Source organism: Triticum aestivum, chromosome 3B, assembly GCF_018294505.1.
Source record: "Triticum aestivum cultivar Chinese Spring chromosome 3B, IWGSC CS RefSeq v2.1, whole genome shotgun sequence".
Lineage (NCBI taxonomy): Eukaryota > Viridiplantae > Streptophyta > Magnoliopsida > Poales > Poaceae > Triticum > Triticum aestivum.
The window spans coordinates 3,317,610-3,332,128 of record NC_057801.1 but is presented as its reverse complement, the minus strand read 5'-3'; the positions used below and the strand labels follow the sequence as shown (position 1 = coordinate 3,332,128).

General features: G+C 43.1%; 3 protein-coding genes and 1 pseudogene across 3 annotated transcripts; all 4 read left to right on the top strand.

Annotated features, from left to right (window-relative positions):
* Nucleotides 1–746: 746 nt before the first annotated feature.
* On the top strand, nt 747–1,190 carry LOC123064219 (zinc finger protein 2-like). The gene has a single exon (XM_044487746.1). The coding sequence runs from the start codon at nt 759–761 to the stop codon at nt 1,092–1,094; it is 336 nt and encodes a 111-aa protein (XP_044343681.1). The 5' UTR covers nt 747–758; the 3' UTR covers nt 1,095–1,190.
* Nucleotides 1,191–4,956: 3,766 nt separating this feature from the next.
* LOC123072947 (zinc finger protein 2-like) lies at nt 4,957–6,119 on the top strand (annotated as a pseudogene).
* Nucleotides 6,120–7,989: 1,870 nt separating this feature from the next.
* On the top strand, nt 7,990–8,369 carry LOC123064218 (zinc finger protein 2-like). The gene has a single exon (XM_044487745.1). It carries the CDS (start codon nt 7,990–7,992, stop codon nt 8,335–8,337), a length of 348 nt encoding a protein of 115 aa, XP_044343680.1. The 3' UTR covers nt 8,338–8,369.
* Nucleotides 8,370–12,463: 4,094 nt separating this feature from the next.
* On the top strand, nt 12,464–12,820 carry LOC123064217 (zinc finger protein 2-like). The gene has a single exon (XM_044487744.1). The coding sequence runs from the start codon at nt 12,464–12,466 to the stop codon at nt 12,818–12,820; it is 357 nt and encodes a 118-aa protein (XP_044343679.1).
* The last annotated feature ends 1,699 nt before the right edge of the window (nt 12,821–14,519 follow it).

Genomic DNA, 14,519 nt, shown 5'->3' with positions numbered 1-14,519 from the left:
CACCACCAACTACAACATGGCCGTCCCGTCCGCGGTGGGACCAATCATCATCGCTTCTTTCGACTCATCCTCCAACTAGGATAGTGGATTGGGTTCGGACATGTAGGAGTATCTTTACTGCCTTGACGACAGGAAGAGCTAGGTACCATGTTGTCGTAGGTTTAGATCGATTGTGCTGTAGGTCGATATAGATTTAGTTGTAAGGTAGTACTTATGGACTGTTTAATTATGGTATGTTAAGATATTAATGGCGTACCGTTGATGAATTATGGAAAGAAGTCGTTTAAGTTTGTGGAAAAAAAATTGTGTTAACTAACTTATAATTAAGGGGTATGCTAGCTTCAGAATAGTGATTTCCGTATTACTTTTTAGAGAAACCGGGTAGGGAGAAGAATTTCATGTTTTAGGGATCTGTTACAGATGCCCTAACCTTTGATCTAGCCTTAGTGATTGGTCTAGTGGGAATATAATTCTGGTGTCCCCTCGGTCTGCTTTTGCAAGAAAAAGACTACCCAATAACATAATGGGGCGTGTAAATTACATCTTGTAGCCAGTGGATGTCCTCGTGTGGTACCTGCTCGTAGACCGGAGGGGGCACCGGCCCATTGGCAATTGTTATTGTGGATCCCAGATTTAGGAAGTGCTCTGCTTCCTTTCATGGCCACCACTCCCTTATAAAACTCGGTCACCACCGGCCACCACCAAGAGCTCACACCTCCTCGTTTCACCATTTTCTCCGACTAGTGCATGAGGCTCCCATGGCAGCTGAAGCAGCTCCCCTAGACTTGTCTCTCACGTTGGCCCCCATGTCTCCTTGGGCTGTTCTTCCTTCTGGCAGCAGTAGCCACCGCAGCGGCGCCGCAAGATCGAGGCTCTTCTCTTGCCTCTTCTGCGAGAGGAAGTTCCTCAAGTCTCAGGCGCTAGGGGGGCATCAGAACGCGCACAGGAAGGAGAGGGTCGTCGGCAGCTGGAACGCCCACCTCTACCTCCCTGACCATCCTCGTCCCCCGTTGCCGGACACCGCGACGGGTTACCTTGTTGACGACGGCGACGAAGACAAGTACCAGAAGCTTGATCTTAACCTCAAGCTTTAATTAGCTCTAGCTCGTGTGCACGCTGTACGGTACGTACGCTAAGTTCGCTCCATTGGTCATTGCCTACGTACACTGCTAGTTTTGTGTAATGACTTTGTCCCCCATGTATGAAATCTCAAGGGTTTCTCATTGTTTGTTTTGAAAAGCAGCAATGGATATGGATTAGAATTATGATTCTTTCCTAAACGGAACATATCCAATATCATGCATGCATATTAAAGTATTTTTCAGTTTGGAGAAATATAAATATTTATTCTATTTATTCAGATGTAGTTGCTCCGTTTCTAAATATAAGCCTTTTTAGAGATTGCAATATACATACTACATATGAAGCAAAATGAGTAAATGTACACTCTAAAATATGTCTATATACATTCGTATGTAGTTCATATTGAAAAATCTCTCAAAGGGCTTATATTTAGAAACGGCGGGAGTAGTATTAAATTTTGCCATACATTTATATTAATTTTGGGCATCCAGAGGACTTTCTCTAAATCATTACTGTATTCCAGGGATCTCTCGTGGTAAAAGAAACATAGCTCTTCTCTACGCCTTCTTTCTGCACCCCCTTGATGTGCCATATGAACATGAATGTGTTTAGCTATATGAACATTTATTGTTTGTATTGCTTTGTACATTTACAATATGTCAACAAATTAAGCATTCGCCATATCCCCTGTTGCGTCTGTCTCCCGTGGTTCAACTGTCTGAGGTGAAACAAGACCAAAGGCGGCTGCTGAAATGAGCCACCTCCGATGGATAGATCTTTTGGCGGTTCGCGGAAAATACAACGTGAGACAATCACATCTTTGATGGGCCAGAAAAATAATCCACAAGAGATATGCCCTTTCTCAGCAGTTTCCCTAATCCTCCCTAATATATCGACTTCAATGACCCATCATTGGGTGGTAAAACTGCCACAAAAAGGTTACTGAACCACTAGAGATCATTCGTTATGTACTAGCGTATCCCACCCGACTCTGCTCAACAAGACTGGTGTCTGACCTATTTGTATATGTAATTAAACAATCAATAGAGCATGATACTGCTACTTGTGTGATTTCACCTTGTTTCTCCTTTTTATGATGTATTTCACTTGGGCATCTGTATGAGGCTAGTTCCAATGTACTCACAAACAACAAAAAGTAAATTTAGCATCTCATTTTTAAACAAGTCACAAATGGTCCTATACTACTCCCTCTGTCCAGATAAGCTTGTTCCAAGCTTGTCTATCAAATGAATGTATCTAGCACTAACTTTGTGCTAAATACATCCATTTGAGGGATAAGCTTTTTCGGACGGAGGGAGTACTATTCAACCAAAATTGAGAGGCGTAGGCCTGTTTTTTTTCTGTAGGTTACGTGGATAAGTTTGTAAGTCTATAAACAATAAGTATCTGCATGGCATTTTTGTGTGGTGTAAAATATTAAAACCAATAATTATTTTGCTATGTTTACTAAGTGAAATTTCTTGTGTACCTTTTTTCGGAAAGGAAATTGAACCCCCTGCCTCTATGTCAATAGATGCACACAATCATCTTTATTAAATTATTCAACGAAGTTCTGACAAAAAGATACATCAAACAACCCGAAGCCCCTACTAATTTCCCGTGTGCTTAGGTTCCAGAAATCAGGTCTATCATTTACCCGTGTACACAATGCACAAATTAGTACTTGTCTGACAGCGAACACATACAGACGCACATGGTCCTTTTTTCAGATCAATAATAAAGCAACAAGTGAAATAGTAGACGCACTGGAGTTAAGTCAAATTAGAAATAATAATGAAGCGAATGCCGAAGCAAATCTTGGATTCGTTGCCTTTTGCCTGCGCCAATGAACTACCGAATGAGCACTGTCTTCCAATAGGCCAAGAACACTATTGAACTGAGTGGAAACGTGTAGTGTACTCGTGTGTCTTGCATGCCCAGACATGGTCGGTCTTTAGAGCTACATAGGAAAGAATTGACTGGTCGGTATGTGATACATTTTTGGTCTTTGGAGGCATCTACTTTTTGTCATGTTTGGTTTTTTTTAATTATGTGCCGACATGCATGTGTGGCTGTGCGCACTTGCACGTAACACTACTAATACTAGTGTATTTTGTCCTCTAGATGGTCTCCATTAGTACTTAATTACTCTGTTGATCCCTCAAAAAGCTGCATACAAAGACGACTTTGACGCATTCTCCGTGGCGGTCTACTGTAGAAGTGAGGAGTAGTGGTGTGATGTTCTCCCGTCGTATGACGTTTTAATGTTTAAATGTTGAACATTTCATATTAGAGTTCAAAATTTCTGAATATGCAATGAATCATGATCATGTTTGAAAGTTTAGAGCACTAGTTTTAGGGCATATGTCAAAGCAGAAAATTCTGAACTATTCGACCAGCTCGAGAGTGAAGGCTTCAACAACGACGAGGAGGAGACGACGCCATCTACCTGCAATGCCCACGAGGCAGACCCCTCCGTTGGAGGGGTGATCGACATCGACACTCGGACGATGATGACTTGAACGCATATATACCATGCACGTAGAAAGACGCCTTTTCCCGTGTTGGTCTACTGTAGAAGTGAGGAGTAGTAGTGTCTTGGTCTATGGTAGTACATCGTTTTAATGTTCAAATGTTGTCATTTCGTATTAGAGTTCAAAGTTTCTGAATATCCAACGAATCATGTTCATGTTTGAAAGTTTAGGGCACGTGTTTTATGGCATATGCTAAAGCAGAAAATTTTCTGGTGCTCAAAAACCCTCTCTGTCTCTCCTACCTATAATCCTTTTTGGGCAATAGGTTTTACATCATTTGTTCGAGATGCTATGATATATTTATCATATGTCATATTTTCACCATGTATATCTTTTGTTGTTTGGGGGAAATTGTAAGGGATCAAAATGTAAAGTTCAAACCCGTGATAGTGTTCAAATGGCATGCATTCTCACACGGCGCATAAAGTAGGTGCTGATTTGTTTATTAAATACCAATATATCTCATTCCAGTATCTCTTTTTTCCCGGTATAGAACACCAAATAACACTGAAGCAAGGAAAATAAGAAGGAACCTGACTAGCAAACGAGGAGAAACTGATGAGACTAGCTAGAAACCAAGAACATGAAGCTGGCACCGGGGAACATCCATGCATGAGCGCTGATACGACCAGGCATTTCCTCTCTATTCATGCTAACTACTCTCTCCGTCTCATAATATAAGAACGTTTTTCTAGCTATTTTAGCTTGAAAAACGTTTTTATACTATGGAACAGAGGGAGTAGTTTTGCTAATCGGGGCGATGGCCTATTTGAACGCACTTCGTGTCTTCCTGAAGCACAGTAGACCTGACAGACACCTGACCGGAGCCAAGAAAGCTTGCAGATTTATCTGTGCCTGAAGTGAGGTGTGTCTTGGCGATGCCTCTTTTCACCATGGCCAGCTAGTTTTACATGGCACGGTACGTGCCTGCAGCTCTGGGCGTCGTACGTAAGTCTGGCTGTTTGCTCCACAAATGATGCAGCTGGAAATCTCTCTCCTGCCTCAAAAGAAATGAAAGTTTATATCTTTTCATCAAAACCTAACACACCACTTAGCCACGAGGACAGTAAGATAATGATGAATATGGCCGTCGACATGGAGCACTCGTAGCCAGCGAACTGTTAGAGATCTCCAGATCCTTTTCCCTTTGGTGGCAATGATCTCGAGATCCGAAGCCACAATGACGCTAGTAGATCATGTATGGCTAACCTCCCGGATTTAGCAAGTGGTAGCCTTCCTTTCATGCCCGTCCATATGGCATTGCCACGTACAGTACTTCATGTCTTGGCTTTGATGCTAAGGTTCGTACTCCCTTGAGAATAAGACATGATGAGAACTGATGGTCGACAAGGATCACTACTACCAAAGCCACTTTACTACTGTGGGCATGCTGGTGATGGACCTCCAAGTCCTTTGTCGTTAGCATGCTACTACCTCCGTCCTGGTTTATTGGTCCTCATTGTATTTTGTGTCAAATTTTGACCGCAAATTTAACTAACAAAATGTTCTTGCACGTCACAAAAAATTATATCATTGAAAACTATGTTCAAATATGAATCCAACGATATAATTTTTGTTAACATGCATTAACATTTTGTTAGTTAAATCTTTTGCCAAAATTTGACACAAATTACAAAAAGGACCAATAAAGGTAGTACTGCCCTACTTGCAATAATTAATTGGACTCCCACATTTGGGAAATGCTAGGCTTCCTTTCATGGCTGCAAACCTCGCCACTCTAAACCAACGCACAACTAGGCTAGGGAAGAAGGTGGAGGTGTCTTCCGGCTGGCCGGCCGTTCTCCTCGGATGGAAGCTTCTCGTGCTGCCGCCGCCGCCGCGGCGGAGGGAGCAGCTGCTGCTGCTTCTCTAGACCTATCTCTAGCACTAGCCCCTGTGCCACCACCGCCACCTTGCTCCTCTTCTCGGGCTGTAGCAGATGCTCTTCTTCCTTCTAGGGGTGCCGGCGGCGATAGCCATGGCCATGGTGGTGGCTCGAGGCTCTTCTCGTGCCCCTTCTGCGAGAAGACCTTCCTCAAGTCGCAGGCGCTGGGGGTCACCAGAACACGCACAAGAAGGAGAAGGCCGGCGGCAGCTGGAACGCCCACCTCTACCTCCCCGTGGCGGCGGGAGCAGCCACCCACCACAACCAGCAGGCCTCCGCTACCAGTGACCCGGCCGCTCGCGAGTACCCCCACTAGCCGGCTTGACGACGACCACGAGCAGCAGCAGCAGCTTGATCTTAGCCTCAGGCTCTAGCTAGCATTCTCTAGTGTCAAACCGTCAATATATGCACGTCCGTGCTTTTTTCTTCTTATATCAACTAGCTTGAGCGTGCATTCAAGTATCTGTGGAGGCAACTTGTTTTTATCATTGTTATTAAATTGCGTGCACTACTCGCATGTTTTCTGTTTGACCTTGCTGAATTTTGCCCGGAGTAGCTTTGCAAAAAGGAGTAGCTCAATAACGCATGTTAGTCGCCAGGGATATATCACTGCCAAATTTTTACTACGTACTCTCTTCGTTCAGAAATACTTGTCAGAGAAATAGATAGTATTTCCGGACAGAGAGAGTACTATCTTGTAGCCATGATAAATCTGCCTGCGTGGTTGGTTATAGACTGGGTGAGCCCACCCATATGATCTTTAGCTAGGGCCGCTTGCAGAAGTGCGTGTCCTAGATCTAGCAAGTGTCTGGCTTCCTTTCATGGAGAAGATGGGATCTTTTCCCTGGAGAGGTGTCCAAGATTCTGCTGGTCCAGGAGAAATGGGGTTCAACATAGTAATGATGGCATTTTTCACTCACTACCAAACTAATGCAGCTGTACTTCCACTTCTCTAGCCATGATCGATCGACGCTAAGCGCGCCCTGCCGTTCCTCCCTACGTGTTCCTCCGTGGTTCGCCATGGCTCACGGGAGCAGGGCGCCCATGTTGGACGTTCGACGGTAGTGCCACTCGCAATAACTAATGCGGATAGTTCCCAGATTTAGCAAGTGGCATATTTCCTTTCCTACCTTGCTCCTCCCTATAAACCTCCATCATCAGAGCTCAGACTTGAGGTTGTATGTGTAGGCTAGAGGGTGAAATCCATATGTAGGAGAAGCAAAGCTGGCAGGTATGCAAATATCCCCGTGTCGGTATGTAAAGATACCCGCTCATATGGACTCGGTGCGGCAAATCCCATCAGGCATCACCTATATGAGTGCCTAAATAGTATCCAAAAAAATTGAGCCCCGCTTGCGAGATCAGGACGAGCATCGAATCAATGGTTCATGTCACGTCACACGCTCAAACAAGAGCGGGCATGCTCGCTCTTCATACTTTCCGTTTTTTGTCTCCATTGATACTTAACCGTGCACTGACCCATTGTGTGGGGTTTAGGCCCCTCCCAATGCTCCACCTTGTACATGTGCTAAGGCTGCCATGTAGGCAAAAAGTCTGATGTGGCAAGGTAATTAAGAGAGAGATGAGTGTGGTGACCCCAGGAAGAAACAATGCCAAGCGCGAGAACCTAGGCAAAACACTTAAATTGAAAGGATCCCACCAATCCGTGAAGAACTTTAGTTGCAAAATCATTAAATGAAGGATGCTTAGCACCAACAAGTTAAGCACCGCATTGGGGGCTTTAGTTGCTAAAGTTTTTAATGTGCTTAGCACCAACAAGTTAAGCACCGCATTGGGGGCTTTAGTTGCTAAAGTTTTTAATGTGCTTAGCACCTCATGTAAGCACCAATGCATTGAAACTAGCCTTAGACGCCCGGAGTAGTAACCTTTGATCCAGCCTTAAATAATTGGTCTAGTGAGAATATAGTTCAGGTGGCCCGCTGGTTCGCTTTCCCAGAAAAAAAACTTAATGAACTTTTTTTGAGGTACTCAATGACCTGATGCTGATGGCGTGTACTCCCTCCGTTTCTTTTTACTCCGCATATAAGATTTGATCAAAATCAAACTACACAAAGTTTGACCAAATTTATAGAAAAAACTACATCTACAATACTAAAACTACATAGTATGAAAATACGTTTCATGGTGCATCTGATGATATTTATTTCATATTGTGAATGCTTATATTTCTTAATATAAAGTTAGTCAAACTCTATAAAGCTTGACTTTGACCAAACCTTATATGCGGACTAAAAAGAAACGGAGGGAGTACATTACATTACATCCTGTAGCCATGATGTAGCCAATGGATGTCCTATTTGGTATACATGTTCTTTAATTCGGTAGCTGCCCGTAGACCGGAAGGGGCACCCAGATTTAGCAAGTGGTCTGCTTCCTTTCATGGCCACCAGCCCCCTATAAACTCAGTTGCCACCAGCCACCACTGAGCTCACACCTCCTCATCTCAACGTCTTCTCCGACAAGTGCATGGAGGCTCAGACTCCTGCGGGATCTCTTCTAGACCTGTCTCTCACTATGGCCCCCGGGGCTCCTTGGTCTGTTCTTCCTTCTGGTCGCAATGGTCGCCGTCGCAGTGGCGCAGGATCGAGGCTCTACTCTTGCCTCTTCTGCGAGAGGACGTTCCTCAAGTCGCAGGCGCTGGGGGGCCACCAGAACGCGCACAGGATGGAGAGGGTCGTCGGCAGCTGGAAGACCCACCTCTACATCCCTGACCATCATCATGCCGTGGCAACCGCCACCGCTATAGCGTGTCTTGACAACGTTGATGACGACGACGACAAGCACCAGAAGCTTGATCTTAATCTCAAGCTTTAATTTGCTCTATCTTGTGTCTACATTATGCAGTACGTACGGGGCAAGCTTAGCTCCATTGGCCATTGCTATATACGGTCACTAGCATATGTGCTGATTGTCCCTATAAAAGGAACATATCCAATGACATACATGTATATTGATTTGCAAATATAATTAATATACATGTATGTCATTGGAAACCTCACCTATTTATATGTGTCGTAAAACGATCAAGAGAGCATGGTACTGCTGCTTGTGTGATCTCATCTTGTTTTTTTTTTTGACGTGTTTCACTTAGATATTTGGATGAGGCTAGTACTTTGATGTCATTCTAGAGCAAAATGCATGGATGCTCATTGGTTCATGGATGGCTTGCTAGCCATGTGTTAGGAGACCAGTTGTGTGCTCGCGCTGGTTCGGTCATTGTGTCTCACATTTCCTTCTTATCAACTAATTAATAAAAAAACACATAGGCTCCTTCCCTATTGGTCTTTTTTTTTGGATGATGATGGTTTCCAATGTACTCACTTTAACAAAACAAAAACACATTTAGCATCTCATTTTCGGACAGGTCATTTTTTGTTAAATAATATGATCATTTGTTACCATTTTTAGAATCATTTGTGCCTTTTTCTTTCCGAGCAAATTCGTTCATGTCTGATAGCGAACACATATGAATATGGTCCCTTTTTTGGACCAATAATATAGCAAAGGTAAAGTAGATGAATGCACTGGAGTTATACTAAAGAAATAAGAATGGAGCTAAGGCCGAAACAAATCTCATCATGTGCTAATATCTTAAGCTTGGATCCCATTGCCTTTTGCCTGCACCAATAAAGTGCCGAATGAGCATTGTCTTGCATGCCCAAACATGATCTTTATACTCGCATAGGAAGGATTTGACTAATCAGTCTGTGATACATTTTTGGTCCTTGGAGGCATCTACTTTTGGTCATGTTTAGGTTTTCTTAATATGTGCCGACATGCATGTATGGCTGTCTGCACTCGCACGTACTACCACCATTAGTATCCTATGTCCTAACTAAATGGCCTTCATTGGCACTTAATTAGTCTACTGCCCCTCAGAAAACAAATATATGTCTCTGGCACACCCCTCATCTAGAATGCCACGTTCAAATTAGTCCATCAGAAATCTATTTGAACGCGGCATACCAAAAACCAGAAGCATGGTCGTTGAACTACTGTAAAGTGTTGAACCTGTGATGGAAACCTGACACACACCTCCGTGGGAAAAGCAAGACATCTACACCGGAAGTGAAGTGAGGTGTGCCTTAACTTCTGTGGAGTTAGGCGCCTCTTTTCGTCGTCATGTCTAGATTTTCCTGTTCCGTGCCTTTCTCCCACAGAGAAAAAACGGAAGGTTTTTTTTTTCATATCACAAAGTATCACGTAAACATGCTACGGGTAGGGTCAAGGACACATTCATCAAAACATAAGGCTAACGCACATGGACACACAATAATAAAATAGTATTAGCAAGCTCAATAATGCGATGATGTGTGAACTGAGAATATCTCAGATGGTCAAGTTCCTTGTGATGAAACCAGCCCACCATGATTTAAGTATTAGAATTGGCATTGCTGCTCGTATTTTCATGAATTTATTTCATACTTTCGTAGGGCTGGGAGTATGTGCGTGTATATGAGCATCTATGATTGTATTGTTTCAAAATAAACACGATGAAGCACGGTCATCAACACATATCACTAGCCACCAAATTGCTAATGATCTCTGCATCTTTTTCTCTTTTTGGTGGCAATGATCTGCTAGGGCGCGAGGCTCCTATGATATATATATGGCTACCCGACAGATTTAGCAAGTGCTAGCCTTCCTTTCACGCCCATGACATCTCCACCTACTCCTATTCAATTGCCCTATCTATCTCTAAAGTTCAAATCCACACAACAAAGCTCGTGCAAGCTCAGCTTAGCTAGACGACGGCGGACCATCTCTTTAACTATGTAAAACATTTGTGTTTGTCATCCTCTTTTAATAGTTGGCCCCAGCTTGCAGTGTCCCCTAGTAGCTGATACTTTCGCTCTGCGAAATTGTGTTTTTCTTTCTTTCGATTTTTGGCTTGTTTTGTGTTGTTGTCTCCATGGACCTCTTTTTATTTTAATCGTACAAGAAGAACTTCAGTGGACATGGTTATTGCTTTATCTATAAAGTGGGACGAAATTCTATTCCAAGTATAAAGCAAATCAGCAAAGAGTACGAAAATCAGCAAATATAGTACAAGCTTGTACAAACATGTGCATGGAGATGAACTAGTCAACAAAATAGTAATTAACTCAATAATCCTAAGCTTATCAAAAGTGGGCTTACAAATTGGATACATACGTAATTGAATTTTACTGAGGGTCCCCGTGTAATTTTAACCATACATCTCCACCTCATCCCATATGTTTCATCTGTATAACAAATTCAATAGATGTAGCATTATTCATAATTAGCTGGAACCTAAAAGGAGAGCTCCACAGTCACTTGGGACATCCAGACCGTGAGATCACATCGGCGATGGCCAGGATTGCAAGTGACAATTATGTTGGGTAATGGCCGTAATATTCCTCTTTTTCTGTCATCACTTTTCTCGTATGATTCCAACTGCCTCTACCTACAAGGATTCATTGATTCGGCCTCACTGCTCATAGCGCACAATTGGTCATCCACAGGAAGCCCAAATTAATGACCCACACCTCAGTCCCAAGGCCGTCTAAGTTGCGTGACACATGTTTGCATGACACATATTCGATCAAGAGCATCCATGCCTGGTTGGAAGCTAAAAACATCGCTCACCAACTATTCAGAATGGTAGCATTCAACAATCTTAAAAACATACCCACCAGTTTATTAGAATAAACTGGTACTACCTTCGTTCTGGCTTATTGGCCCCCTTCATATTTTGTGTCAAATTTTGACCATATATTTAACTAACAAAATTTTAATGCGTGTCACTAAAAATTATATCATTGGATTTGTATTTGAAAATAGTTTCGGATCATCTTATTTTTGGTACGTATAATTTATATTATATTAGTTAAAATCAAGATCAAAATATGACCCTATATACGAGGGGACTAATAAATCAGGTCAGAGGTAGTAGCTATATCTTGGCCTATCCCACTAGAGTTGGTTTGTGGGGTTCACCCCTGTGAATAAAGCACAATAAGAAATTGATGGTCGACAAGGATCACTACTACCAAACTGCTTTACTGCTGTAGACGTGCTGGACCTCGAACTCATATGTCGTTATTAGCTACAACTGTTGTGGCCCACTTTATGCTTGCTATAATGCCTCCCGCCCTCCTGCATTTAGGAAGTGCTATGCTTCCTTTCAAGGCGGCTAACAAGCCTCCAACACCTCTAGCTAGGGAAGAAGGTATCTTCCTGCTGGAGCCGGACGGCAATTATTCATGTACTCCCTCCGTAAAGAAATATAAGATTGTTTAGATTACTATTTTAGTGATCTAGACGCTCATATACTTCTTTACAGGGGAGTATCAATGGAGGCCACTTCTTTTTGACATTGTTAGTGTACGTTGCCACACATGCATGCACTGCTAAACTGTTTGCGCTACTCCTACCGCTGTATGCGCTACTCCTCCTAGCGGCAGCAATAGGATCATGGGGTGATGGGTATGAACCTGGGCTAGGAACATGTCCATTTTTCCTGCTGTATTAACCACTAATGGACACTGTACATTTGGCTGTAGCCCTTGCCGATATTTAACAGTTGATGAGCGTGAAACCCTTTAGTACGGGGTTTAAGCGTGCAGTGGATAATTGTATAGTCGTTACCTTTGATCCAACCTTAATTTCTGTTATAGTGGGAATATAGTTATGTGGCCCCGGTTGGCTTTTTCAAGAAAAATACTCAATAACTAATGGAGTGTATATTACATCTTGTAGCCATGATGTAGCCAATGGATGTCCTTGTGGTTATGTGTTCCCTGGTAGCTTCCCGTAGACTGGAGGGGGCATCCAGTGCCAATACTTAATGGGCTCCCAGATTTAGCAAGTGACGTGCTTCCTTTCATGGCCACCACCCCCTTTATAAAACTCAGTCTCCACCGGCCGCCACTAAGAGCTCACACCTCCTCGTCTCACCATCTTCTCCGATTAGTTCATGGAGGCTCAAGATCCCTCTTCAGCAGCAGCAGCTCCCCTGGACCTGTCTCTCACGCTAGCCCCCATGTCTCTTTGGGCTGCTCATCCTTCTGGCGGTGGCGGTCGCCGCCGCAGTGGTGGCGGCACGACATCGAGGCTCTTCTCTTGCCTATTCTGTGAGAGGAAGTTCTTCAAGTCGCAGGCACTAGGAGGCCACCAGAATGCGCACAGGAAGGAGAGGGTGGTCGGCAGCTGGAACCCGCACCTCTACCTCCCTGACCATCATGGTGACGCCGCGCTGACCACTGCAACGGCGCGCCTTAAAAGCAACGACGACCACAAGCTGCAGGAGCTTGATCTTAACCTCAAGCTTTGATTAGCTCTATCTCGTGTGTACGCGACAGTACGTACGGTCATTGCTATGTATAGTACGTGCACTGCTAGTTTCGTGTAGAAATAATTTCCTCTATGCATGCACGCCTTGTCCTCCCATGTATGAAATCACAATGATTTTCTTCGTCTTTCTGCTGCATGTGTGGACACTGCACTGTATTGAACATAGCCCATGTCATGCGTACATGCATATTGATTTTTAGTTTTGCAAAATATAACTAGTTTTTCAGTTTATTCTGAAGTAACATTCAATTTAGCTAGTAATGTTTCTTGTGGATACACCTCTGATGGATACCGTCTTTGGCAGTTTCTTGTGGTAAAACAACATGAGACAATCATATCTCTGGCAAGCCAGCAAAATCATCGTCTAGAGATATGCTCTTTCTTGGACGGGTCCCCCGAATGTCTCTCATATATAATTTTTTTTTTCACTTTTTCAGTGACCCTTCACATCTAACAAGTGGTAAAAACTACACATAAAGTATTGAGTCCCTCGAGATGGCATGTAATGTACTAGTGCATACATAAGGTCCCCTTTTGTGGAACAATAATAAGGTAACAACAAGTAAATATATGGCTACTCGAAGAAAAGAAAAAAGTAAATATATGGCTGCTGGAGTTAAATTAACTAGAAATAAGATGAAGCTAACACCAAAACTAATCCCATATCATGTGGTAATAAATTAGCACTGTCTTGCAAGAGACCATGAGTACTGCACAGTGGAAACTTGAAGTGTGTGTCTGGCCAGTCTTGGCATGATCTTTAGGGCTTAATCGGGAGGAATTGACTGGCCAGAGCGTGGAGGCATAATTATTGCATATGGTACGCATCTACTTTAGGTCATGTTTAGTTTTTTTTATGTGTGGTTCTCTGCACTCGGACGCAACACTACTACTATTATTAATATATATTTTTGTCCAGCTAGCCTTCATTAACACCTAATTACTTTGTTGATCCCTCAAAAAGCTGATTTGCATCTCTAACACCTGGAAGAGTCTGGCCAGTCATACTGGTGTATCTGAGAGGGCGTCGCTCCTACTACTCCGTTCCATAATATAACACTATATATGACATTTTTGCAAGCTAAAACAGCTTGCAAAAACGTCTTATATTACGGGATGGAGGAAGTAATTATATTGACGCTTTATGCCACATCATTCTTAATGGCCCCTTATGATATAGTTTTGCTAGTTGTGCCGTGATGGTGACCTGACAGGCACCTGAGCCAAAAAAGCTTATATATCGCCTCCGTTAGCGATGCTCTTATAGACTCGCCAAATCATTTGACTACACTTATAAATTTGGGCTATATGGGAGGTCAGATTTGCAAATAAGTTCTTAAAGAGGTCAGTGAACGGATCAAGTTTTTGAAAGGTTCATTTAGTACAAATAATACTGTCTGCTCCCACATGATGCAACTGGAAGTCTTTCTCCTACCTAAAGAAAATGGAAGTTAGATTAAAAAATGGTACTCCTACTTGTTTCTTTTCCTCAAAACATAACACAACACTAGTCACTGCGACAATTACTCTACTAGCCAGCGTGGCAAACTGTTAAAGATCTCCAGATATTTTGCCCTTTGACAGCAATGATCTACACTTGTGCGGGTATGTAGGCATGCATGCAGTAGCCACGATCGAGCTAGCTCCCGAGGTAAGTCTGATATATGTAAGGCTACCCG